Below are 13,055 nucleotides of genomic sequence, written 5' to 3' on the forward strand. Positions count from 1 at the left end.
CACATTTTACTTAGCCCCAACCAATCTTGACTAGTGTCTGCACGCCGGGCTAGTGTCTTAATCAAGCCCTGCCAGATTTTGTCTGAGCGCCCGGTTATGGAGGGGCAGTAAAAATGATGGAAACTTACTTAGCAACAGCCATAAATGCAAGGTCCACGTTAAGCCCTGTCTTTGCACTCGTCTCCATGTAAGGAATACCATTGTCCTGTAGAAACATAAGACAACACAAAGAATTATTTCTCTCATTTCAATTAAAAGCAGTGGACACTATTGGTAATTACCCAAAATAATTGTATTAATGAGTAATGGGGAGAGGTTGATAGTATAAAACATTGTGAGAAACGGCTCCCTCTGAAGTAACGTAGTTTTCGAGAAAGAAGTAATCTTCCATGAATTTGATTTCGGGTAGAGGTGGAAGTTGAAGAAAGATACCACTACACCAGCCGCACCACATTTATTTAAACAAATTGATTACATTTTGTTGTTTGCTCTGATGAAGGAGGATGTCACAAAAGCTTCTTGTCAGCCCTTGTCGAATGGTTTTCTACGCACTCTATGAATATCTATGAAGTTTTTAAAGGCAGTGGACACTAATGATAATTACTCAAAATAATTATTAGCATAAAACCTTACTTGGTAACGATTAATGGGGAGCTGTTGTACACACTGTGAGAAACGGCTTCCTCTGAAGTAAGGTAGTTTTCAAATCAAGCATCTGAAAAGCACACAACTTCGTGTGACAAGGGTGTTTTTTCTTTCATTATTATCTCGCAACTTCGATGACCGATTGAGCTCAAATTTTCACAGGTTTGTTATTTTATGTACATTTTGAGATACACCAAGTGTAAAGACTAGTCTTTGACAATCACCAATAGTGTCCAGTGTCTTTAAGATGGCTACTGAGGGAGATTGTTGGATGCTTTCAGGATAAATATTCCCCATCCTAGGTGCGGTGATAGAACAGGTGCGATCCCTCCAACTGTGTTTGCCCCCCCCCCCCCAACCTGTGTTTGCTCGTTGAAAGGTGAAGGACGGAAGCTTTGTGAGCAGGTATGGGCATAAAGCTAGACGGAGCACTCATAATTACACACAAATAACTGCGCTGTCCCACTTGTAGACCATGCTGAGCACGAATCCCCACGGGTACATTACAATGTACATACAGATGTCCATTTACAAAATGTTTTTTGTATAAACTTGAGCGTGTTTTATAATGGTTGAGCGCCATTTTCTTAACGACCAAGATCGCTTATTGTTAGGCCTTGTTCTGTTGTGGTTTTGTATGCCCTCTATGAATGTCTATTAAAGGCACTGGACACTATTGGTACCGACAATTATTCAATATAAATGTTAGCATAAAAACTCACTTGGTGACGAGCAATGGAGAGCTGTTGATAGTATAAAACATTGTGAGAAACGGCTCCCTCTGAAGTAACGTAGTTTTTGAGAAAGTCTTTTTAAAAAAAATTCTTGGCTATCTGAAAGCACACAAATTTGTGCAACAAGAGTGTCTTTTCTGTCATTGTTCTCTTGCAACTTCCTTGACTAGTTTTAGTCCAAATTTTCACATGCAATGTTGGAATACACCAAGTGAGAATACTGGTCTTTGACAATTACCAAAGGTGTCCATCCAGTGCCTTTAAATAACTCTGTGATGAAATCATAGATGTACACATGCAAGCCCAGCTTTGTATTCAATCCTTGTACATTGTAAACTGTGAGGCCAAATATAAAGTTCCCACCTTTGCTAATTTCTCTGCCTCTTCCCTTTTGATGAGTCTCTCTGATGTCATGTCCGACTTGTTGCCAAGCAACATCACCACAACATCATCATTAGCATACTCGTGAATCTCAGACACCCACGCCTGTAGAATAGCAGAATTTGAGAAAAGGGTAACAAAACAAAAACATGTTAAAAGAAATTGGAATAATACCTTGTTGGTTATCAGGAAAACTACAAATTACTTTTTGCTCAATCTCAAAGCTTACATTTGGTACATTTTTTTTTATACGAGTATCAATCAGTGAGACTAATATCTGAAACAAAGTCTAATTCAACGATTACTCAAAATCACAGTAACATGTATCAGAAATTCAGGGGCAATGCCAGGCTCAGCAAGACTTTGGTGTTTTCAAATGTGTAATGGCACTATAAATAAAACCAGGAAGCAGCTAATTAGTTGTGAGACTTCCTGAGTATTTTTGTAACTGACATGTTGACGTTTGTAATTGCCCGTTGTTTACCATCGTAACGACTCCCTACTCATTAGGAGGAGGTTGAGGATATTTAATAGGCCTCCTCAAACAGAAGCATTGCATGTTACAATTAGGGCCGGCATCAGTAATAATGTCTTTGACTGACTTTTACGACTCTACCAATTGCCCACCGGACACCATTTTCGCAGTGATTTGTAGGAAACGGTTGACCTGCGTTTTCGTGGCTGTAACCAATACATACATATAAGCCTAACTGTTTTGGTCATTGGCCAGTGATCAAACAACGGTCAATTCCACCAAAACAGATTGGTAATGACCGCAAAACACCCTCAAGTTTTGACTAATGTTGCTGTGTTTGCTTTATAGACTCGGTTGTTTAAGTTTGATCGTGGTTTGCAAAGCACCAAAGTTGTACATGTATGGTTTTTATGTTTAAGGTATAGCTGTTGGGGGTGTGAGGTTCTTTGAAAGATTTTTCACATTCATGTCAGCCATTAAGACCAACTGTCACTAATTGTACGTTGCCACCTATTCCTTGGGCTGAAACAGTGTTACACCCTTCATAGTCTGTAAGGATGGTTACCAATCAACTGCTAGAGCATAATGCACTACCATGCCAACTTCTGGAAACAGTTATTCAAATCTTCGGGGAAACATTGCAATGATGGCATTTAAGGACTTTGATCACCCTTTGGAGATTTCAAGGAGCTTTTGGGAACAGTATCCTCATTGCTAGAGAAGTAGATCAAAGACAGTGTCTTGTTTAATTTGGAGAAAAGTACAGTATTTTTTATTACCAGGTAGACTTTAAAAAATTCTAAAATCACACAAAAGACCGAAAAATCTCATTCCCACAACTTAAAGCCAGAGTCTGTTAGAACTCACCATCAAGCCTCGGTTTTTTTCCCCCATGAGACCTTCAGGACAACAATGTGTCCAAACATTGAACACAAACTTTGTTTTTGTCATTTCTCTAAAAACTATTTTAGTCATGGAATCAATGTTCAGGAACGCAGCTGCAATTTGTCAAAGCAAAGAGGAAAGTGCCAGACACAGCAATACTCTGTGCTGTGTTTTTCAATTGTCAATGGCACAGCTGAGAAACTAAGAGCGAGGAAATCAGCTGATCAGCTGAAACGATGCATGTATTACAGTGATGCTTTCCCGTGACTCATCACGCTGCTTCTACTTCTCCAGTGATATACCATGAAGCCACCATGAATACATAACACATTAGCAGCCCCTCCTGAAAACTTGTTAAAATGACAGTGTTGGATTGACTGCACACAAAATGTGCCTGTGGCAATAACCTGGTCACGAGAGAGGTTTAACCCAGATACCCAAATGTTCAATCACATCCTTACTATATCATGACATGGTACATGTGTGGTAAGTACCGGTATGCATGTACAATGTAAAGTAGGTCACTGTGGAACATTTCACAACTTTCGCATTCCTGAGCTTATTTTTATGATTTATTTATTTCTTTTTCATAACCTGTACAGCATGTACTAAAATGTGAATGTACTAATAAATTTGAATGTTGGAAGGGATATTGTGTTGTTTGTTTGTTTAAAAAATTTCATAATCTTTATAATAAATACATTTATCTTGGAGAAACAATCATTCTAAGTACATGTACAAGTGATTGTAAAGCTTCAAACATAAAGCTGAATTCTACTTTCTCAACAACTTTATGTCTCACATAATTCAGTAGCGGTAAAATGCAATGCAGACTGGCAACTAAAATTATCATATTTATGGCCATGCAGCATACAAACTGGGCTGAAAACTACATGTACATGTAGCGCATGCAAACAGCAGACAGCGTGTCCTCCAAGGAGTAGAGATACCGAGTCTCAGCAGACAAACACCCAGAGGGTCGACTCTTCCTCCCTCTATGATCTCATCTTACCTCTCCACTATACCATGTTCTTTCCTTTCTTCCCACAGAGATAGTACAACATGATGTGGGTTAATCTAATGGGTAAACCAAGAATGATGGCGATTCTCAGACACATCCTAGAGATAGCATGAGGATGTCAGATTCACCGCATAATTCCAAACACTTTGGATTGGAGAGTGACAAACCTAAACTAAGCACTGTTTTTATTTGGACATTCTTTACAGAGTTAGAAACCCAACGGCACTCATGCATGCCTCGAAATAACCCACAGTAATTGTCGTGCATGGTTGCCTGTGTTTTTGCTGTGGTGCCCTTTGCAGAGTACAAAACTACAAATTTACATTTTCGTCTTAAAAGCATGATATTTGGTTCTTGGAAAAATGTAGGATCATTTATCAAGTGCAAGTGCTGACCTAGTGTACATGGTGTATATGTTTTAACAGAAATTTTATGCTATTTAATCACATTTTTTCAAAATTTTCAAAGGGCGAAATACTTGTAAATCGGAAAACCGACTAAAGTAGGAAGAAGATCATGCCTGTCCTATTACCTGCCCCAGTATACTCAAAACAAATCCAGTGGAATCGTTGAACATTTGAAAGGAGTGATGTCTTTGAACCGAGCATTGTTGGTTATAAGCGATGCAGCATACACCATCCCATAATACACAGCTTCTTGCCTCAAGCAACGTGATCGAGCAACTACTCCTTAATATTGTTCCACTCTGTCTAATACAGATTTAAGGTTGCATGCTGGGCATCTTTTTTTAAACCTTTATTTGTATGCAATTTCTTCCCAAACAAGGCTAAAAAGCCACTCTTGGTTAAAAGCTACATGAAGAAAATATTTAGATGAAATAACTCAGGGGATCTTAAGGTACAATGTAGGATCTAATATTCCTCTTAAATCATTCTAGCTTGCTCTATGGGTAGGATGGAATTGTGCACCAGGCAATGACTTGCAAAGAGATGCAGTATGTAGAATAGGGTGTTTGAATGGCTCTTTATTTTACGCATGTCAGAAAAGCAGGAGTGTATGGGTGAGAAGAAGTAGAAAGCCTATATAGTTTCACACTCATAAAACCTAACAGAAGGAACTAGGTCGGACACACTGGTGTCACATTTACCATGACTTTATCTGCTGAAAAGACCCTGTCCATCATGAATTGAAATGCAAGTGAATAAGAAATCCAGTGATGGATTGCTTAATTCTTCCAGGGGTTCATGGGCATTGTGATTAAAGGGGAGGCTTATGGCCATGTCTGAAACGGCGACCTCGGCTACAGCTACGGCTAGATCGCGCTCATCTGCCTATTCTTCAACACTGGCAGACGCGCTGATCAAGCAGTAGCTGTAGCTGTTTATAGCCGAAGTCACTGATCGAACATGGCCTATAAAATTAGTAAACCCTGTAAGGGTACAGTGGGGGACTAGCAATGTCCCATTGGGCACCTCGAGGATCCTGTGAACATTTACGAGAATAAATACAAGCAGTAATTTTGGTTTGATTATCAACCATGGGGCATGATTAACTGGAATTGGCTATGAGCAATGCATATTCACAGCTTCACGGCTCATCGGCCTTGCAGCATATAAAGCTACATGTACATATATATGCATACGCATCCGCCATGGTGATAAAGGCCAACACAATTAAACTGGCAGTGAAGACAGGTTGCATTGGGACTCAGCATTGTACAAGGCCTAATTGCAGGGAGATGCTTAACGCAGAGATTTATACATTAACATCTTTCTGCAAAAAAATAAGCAGAATACCAGTCACAGGTTGTACCGGTACATGTGACATTGTACATATTCTGGCTGGTAAACTTTATTCTGGTAAGCATAATGTTTACGTGCTAAGCTAGCTTTTGTGCTTAACAGCTCTATGAAATTGGGCCAACAGGTATGTCTCCATCTTGAAACCTAATTATCTCAATTTCAGATTGATAAAGTGCACAGTATCTTTCCATACCAAGATTTGTATATCTCAATAGTCCACAAAAGACTCCTTGCACGTGCACTCGTCAACATCATTGGCTGAGGTCGTGCGAAGCGTACATGCTGTTATGGTTCCACGTAAAAGATGGTGGCCAATTACGTCATATGTGCAATCCATCTATACAGTGAGCATAAGACCATAGAGACCTACACATCATGCCACCATGTTCACACAAAACTAGTCTATATTAGAACATTTCAGGGTACTTTCTGGCAGGCAAGGCTGTTCAAAAAATGAAAGTGTTCAAAGATTCCCTAAGTAACAACCAACCGCTGTACATGTACCAGTCAGTCACCCTTAGAATGCCGACAGACTAAGTGAGTGAGCATGAATCCTTGTAAAAAGAAAGAGCCTTGGTTATCCCTCTTACAAATTGGTTTCTAAGCTCCTTGGTTGTTTCTCTACTTAATTTAAATCGAGCAGACACGCTTACACGTCGTGCCTCCTTTTTCGAGGGTCTCACAAGGAGCGATCCGTTCAATAAAGAAGCAGATTTTATTTAATATCAAGATCCAAATATGTAAAAAGAACAAAATATACAATCGATACAAATTTGTATCTGTCAAGATATTGTGCACTTCTGCACATGTTCAAGGTTTTCAATTACACCACCCTTTTCTCTACATTGGGTTTCAGGTGACCTACATACCCGCGTACGTGTACATAACAAAATGTCAGCAATCATTTGATATTATTATCGAAGGTTAGGATTGATCTTTAAAAAGAAGAATTTCACATCGTTCCACTCAAAGGTCAATGTTTAGAAATGGCAGGTGTGATAATTACAGTAGTGGGACTCGAGTTTTTACAATAAATTTGTACTTTTATCCACCTTGAATAGAAATTAAATTAACTTATGAAGCCTTTCTCTGCGAGACCCAGACATCATAGATGAATTTGTTCATGCCACGGAACATTAGGCCTACACTCTCCTCTCATTGACATTCAAGCCTATTTCAAGGACTTGTGCAAAGGGCATCTTTTAGCATTAAAAAAGCCCAGGGGCTCATTTTTCGTTTTAAAGGCATGTTATACTTTGGTAAATTGTCAAAGATCATTATTCTCTCTTGGTGTATCCCAACATGTATACAACACCAAATCAGGGGTTATACAAACTTAGTACATTTGGTAATCAAAGTTGCAAGAAAGTAATGTGGGAAAAAAACAACACCCCTGCTGCATAGAATTGTGTGCTTTCAGATCCCCGAGAGAGGCTTCATGCCTCCATCTCCTCTAAGATTCAAATATTTGGGTTTAAAATTTACATATTTCTCTAAAACTACATTACTTCAAAGGATATGTCGTTTCTAACAATGTTTTACAATCGGAATCTAAATTTGAACAGTCGACAAAGCATCCTATTGAAAACATCGCACCAACTTTTTGTAGAGAAGACAATGAGGAAATTTAAATTTGAGACGTGGAAAGAAAACCGCTAAAGGGGAAAACCCACGCAGTCAGGTAGGGACTGAAAAACCGTATCCACATGCAAGGCTCTGGTCCGAGCTCGAACCGGGGTCCACAGAGGTGAAAAGTATGGACAGACACCACTGAGCCAACCTGACTGCCTGAACAATATCAACAGTTCAACGGCTAAAACAAACAAGATAAAACCGCGAAGACAATCAAACCACTAGACATGAGACCAATGTATTATCCAAGATGCTTTAAGAAATACTTGTAAAACCAAGGTTTTATTTCAATTATCGTATTGTTACCTAGACGCCCACACTATTAATCCACTACTATAGTCACAACGCGCCTGAATCATTGATATCCCGATAGTGGAGTTTGTGTGCAGTACCGAACGAATACAAAAATACATTACCCTCCGTTTCAGTATCAGAGCTGTTTTTATCAGAGCCCTTTTTACAAGTCTGCAAAGGCGTCCAAAATTAAAATGGCCTTGCCCTCTCAAAGAAGAAGTTCCACCAGGCCTGACATTCATGATCAATGTTTCCCAGAAGCGTCCGGTCAGTGATTCCACTGATTTGAGTGTCATCAAAACCATCTTGTTGTCAAATAATCTTTATCAAGGATCAAGTTGCCCCCCCCCCTCCTTTTTTTACCAAAAAATGAAATAAATCGTTCACATGTATTTTACAGGTGCAGACATCTTAGAAGAAAGTTCACCAAAACCTTAGCACACCTAAAAGGTTGAGTTTTCACCAGACACTTCCTAAACATGAATCATGCGTATGCATAATTTACAGTTCATGTATGTGTCTTGCATGGATTAAATTTTAGATCATGTCTGACAGAGGCACAACATTTTTCAGTGTTTTATTTTCAATAACACAACTCTCTTGTATCACGATGATGAAGAGTGTCATTTTCTATAATATGAAACACTTGTTTTACCATTTTCTTCAGTTTTTTTTAAACGTTTTTATTCCCTTGTTTAGGTTAACCACAACTGCTGTCATATGTGGAGTACGATGCGAGGAGTAAATCTCATTGACTTTTTCCCCATGATAAACTGCAACAGTGGCCATCTTGAAAGCAAGCCCAACTGAGCCAAAAAGTTTGTTTCGGTTTGATCTGAACAGCTACATTTACATCAAAATGACTAAAGCTCAACCCTGTTTCTGATTGGGTTAGCCAAAATGCACTCTCCTACGGACTAATTATTGATGATAATATGTTAAAAGAATTAGGACGGACAAGCTTTGAAAGCGGCGTGATTATAACACTTATGTGTTATGCTCTTCAAAAGCATCAATCATCAATGTAAATACGCGTATAAAGATAGAAGGATGAAGGTTTATAGAACTTGAATCTGTCAACATGTCAATTGCTCCACATTGAGAGAAACAAGGAAGGTGTTGCCTACAGCTTAACGCAAGGGCCTTGTGCTCCTAGGCATACAAATTTACAATTCACAGGATATGCCAAAGTGTTCAAGTTGTCCTGAAACATGTTAAAGGGAGGGTGTCCCTTTCCTAACTCAAAAAATGAACAACTCTTACAATTGTACGACACACAGCAGCTGTCGATAATGTGTAACATGTTAAGAAAGTATTCCCTTCTACACATTCAAAGGATAAGTGTCCAAGTTGTACTTAAGGGCGTACCCAACATTTTAAGAAAGGAATCCCTTCTAAGCAATTTGGTTTTAGAGAAAGGGATTAAAAACAACACCAATCTCAGAAACATTTCTCGGGTTGTGTATTCCCTGTGTAGACATACATGTAATCGTTACAGATTTTCGGGGCATCTCAAAAATGCTACCACCTATTGGAATGAAAATTTCACTGGTACAGTAAGTTTATATTTTTATAGGATTAAAACGGTCAGCTAAAAACGAAGGTATACTTTGCCTTTGACATGTTTGAATCACAATACAAGTCAAGATAAACTGCTTTTGATCTGGTGTATGATATAGTGATGTAGGCCTACATGTAACATGCACAGAAATGAAAAATCCTGAAAATTTATCTCTTTGTATCAGTCTCTGATTGGCCTAAAAGTGATGCCCGGCCCTGACTTTCCAGAATCCTACAAATTTATACAGATTCTCTGATGTAACTCACAATACAAGAAAAACTGGAGGCTTTTAACAAAAGCCATTTTGTCTTCCGTCCCTTCATGGCAATCTAAGGATATTCATCCGACAATAAAGCCATATAAAAACAGCATGATAAAGGTTTAAAGGGAAGGTACATGTACGCGTTTGGTAATTACTCAAAACAAGTTCGGCAGGCTCAACTCAATTTTGGTGTAAAATTGTGAAAATTATTATAATTAGGATAATTTTGTTTAATGTTTGTCAAGGCACGCTATGCGTGGAAAACAGACTAAAAGACTTCTAGCTAGAAGTCTTTTATTCCTATCTGAAAGCACACAAATTCGTCCAAAAAGGGTGTTTTTCTTTCACCATTTTCTCGCAAATCCGATGACGAATTGAGCTCAGATATTCACAGGCTTGTTATTTTAATGCTTATGTTGGGATACACCAAGTGAGGTCACTGGTCTTTGACAATTACCAAACGTGTACCTTCCCTTTAATACCTACATGTTATACACTGAATGCATAATAGCATCGTAGCACACATCTAAGCTTTACCCTAATACACATCTTTTTTATCCCTTTTTAATTAAACGGACATGCATCTACTACGTGCACTCTCACAAGTGTTGTACCAGTGATGATGACAAGCCGATAACATGATGGGCATGATAACATTTACCACCTAACATGTGGTATTCATGTCTGTATATGAAATGTCTTTCGTGTGTGTGAATAACCCTCTAATTACATAAGAGCTACCCGGCTACAGGAGCTTAATATTTTAAAGTCACCTGGAAACAGAATTTCTTTTTCTTTCAAACATAAGAGTATATGCTTACGAACAATAAAACAATTTTTTTAGAAATTTTTTGTCACGATTTATATGTTTAAAAAATATATAAAAGTGTTTGGGGGCTGACTCCGCCTACCCCTTTTGTGACATCAATCGAGGCAGACTTTGCCTGCAATGCATATAGTAAACACACGTGGAAAGTACATGTACGTCCAAGTCGTGAGTTGGTACATTTCAAAAAGTGTTTTTCTGCATTCAGCAGCAATACACCTGGTCGGCATTGCCGGAAAAAACAAAAAAACAAATTTTTGAAACGTACAAACTCACGACTTGGTCCGTACATGTACTTTGCAATTGTGTTTACTCTACGCATTACAGGCGAAGTCTGCCTCGATTGACGTCACGAACAGCGCCCTCTCGGGTCGGGGTCTACTCTTAAATTTGTAAATAACATAAGAACTGATTTTTTAAAACCTTAGTTAACTGTTTATTCACATTCCACTCATCAAAACACATATATCAGTGACAAAAGCTTTATTTTGAAAAAATACCACTTCCAGGTGACTTTAATGTACGTCAACGTCATAAAAATTTACACAAATATTTCTCATACGGTTTAATAAAAGTTATGACTTTTATGTTTAAAGGGGAATTTTCCATGAGTTATTTTTGTGGATCATAATTATGTACATCATATTTAGATGAGACATTTATGTACACTGCAGGTGGTTTTTCCGCAAACCACGCTGGATTGTTTCAAACCCTACTCATGTACATGTACATGGTGTCTCCACAATCAATCCAGGCAGTTCCATTCCTAATTTTTTTAAGCAGTGGGTACCGCAACGATTTATATTGTTTATTCCCGATGCAAATTTAAGCATCTAATAATAAGTAAATTCCGGTAACCCGCTGCTAACAAATACAGGATTTGAACTGCCTCTAGCCATCGGGCTATCTCAGGTGGTCCAGTTGGTAAGACATCTGCCTCGAGAATTGCAAAGGACGTGGGTTTGGATCCCACCCGAGTAATATGCCTGTAATTCTTTTCACAGAACTTGTACTAAGTGCTTGCACACATCGGTGAAAGGGTAAAACCTAATAATAATTATTTTAACGTGTAGGGTACAAGTACCCTTCGTACGTTTACAACCTTCCTTTAAAGACACTGGACACTATTTAGTATTGGTAATTGTCAAACACCAGTCTTCTCACTTGGTGTTTCTCAACATATGCATTAAATAACAAACCTGTGAAAATTTGAGCTTGATTGGTCGTCTGAGTTGCGAAATAACTATGAAGAAAAAAAAACACCCTTGTCACACGAAGTTGTGTGCTTTCAGATGCTTGATTTCGAGACCTCAAATTCTAAACTTGAGGTCTCGAAATTGAATCCGTGTAAAATTACTTCTTTCTCAAAAACCATGTCACTTCAGAGGGAGCCATTTCTCACAATGTTTTATACTATCAACATCTCCCTATTACTCATTACCAAGTAAGATTTTATGGTAATAATTATTTTGAGTAATTACCAATAGTGTCCACTGCCTTTAAAAAGGATTCAAAGTACCTGGGACCTCCATCCATGATTGGATGCAGATTTGAAGCATTAGAAGTAAGCCACTATTGGATTTTAGATACTACCCTCTGTAGAAGTTGCTGTCTAGAATTACATTGTAATGTGCAGAACATCATAATGAACATGAAATAGCAATCACAAATGGCGTCTGGACTTTTTAAATTTTATCTCTGGGTTAATGCCCAGGAGACAACCTGAATATCTTTCCCACTCGCTGACGAAACATAGTTGTAGAGAGAAGAGGGAATATCCTATGAAATTTGTGGTGACACTATGTAGTTACATGTAGATCTTATTTTTGAGTGATTGGTGGTTTTGAGAAGAGACTCCATCGGTTCTGCTTAGAACCACCAATACTAATTCGGGGTGTCGTGGCTGAGCGGATAAGAGCACCGAACTCAAGCTCTGCTGATTCTGTTAAGCAGAGTGTGGGTTCGAGTCCCGGTCATGACAATTGTGTCCTTGAGCAAGACACTTAACCATAAATGCTTCTCTCCAGCCGGGGGTAAATGGGACCTACGAGGACAGAGATAGTTCTTGTAATTGATTTAGCCGAGTAGCGCATATTTGTTGCATGGCTCAGTATACTCCCCAGGGAGCTGAGATGGTTTAAGGAATGAATTAAGAAATGGCCCAGTGATCAAGGGGTAACAATGTCAAAGTGCTTATGAGACGCCCTTCTGGTGTGTAAAGCTCTATATCAAAACTGATTATTATTATTACGAACTACATTTTTGATGTTATAGTTTTTTCACCCGTGTGAGCTCTACTTGTATTCCTTGAAATGTGCGCAATAGGCGCAATATACATTGGACTTATTTTACACTATACACATGTATGACATTTTTGCGTGCTCTTTTTCTTCTTATGATAAACTTGCAAAAGAAGTATGTGGATGGAATCTCAGACGTGATGTAGACGTGTTAGTAGACGTTTACCATATTGTACATTTCGCCTTCCCTTTATACACAATATTGGTTTACAATTAGCAATATCAGTAACTTTTGTGTTACATTTTACAATTGATGTAATGTATGATTATTTAAAT

The 13,055-nt window shown here is 38.5% G+C and overlaps 1 protein-coding gene across 1 annotated transcript in view; it reads right to left on the reverse strand.

Moving 5' to 3' along the window:
* LOC117293049 (ras-related protein Rab-26-like) overlaps nucleotides 1-13,055 on the reverse strand; it is a 45,539-nt gene that overhangs the window by 2,749 nt on the left and 29,735 nt on the right. The window contains exons 5-6 of the mRNA XM_033775262.1: nucleotides 1,743-1,865; nucleotides 129-205 (exon numbers count right to left, since the gene is read on the reverse strand). Coding sequence (XP_033631153.1) covers nucleotides 129-205; nucleotides 1,743-1,865 — 200 coding nt within the window. The remainder of the gene's footprint in view (nucleotides 1-128; nucleotides 206-1,742; nucleotides 1,866-13,055) is intronic.

This window comes from Asterias rubens, chromosome 7, assembly GCF_902459465.1.
Source record: "Asterias rubens chromosome 7, eAstRub1.3, whole genome shotgun sequence".
In the NCBI taxonomy this organism is placed as follows: Eukaryota; Metazoa; Echinodermata; class Asteroidea; order Forcipulatida; family Asteriidae; genus Asterias; species Asterias rubens.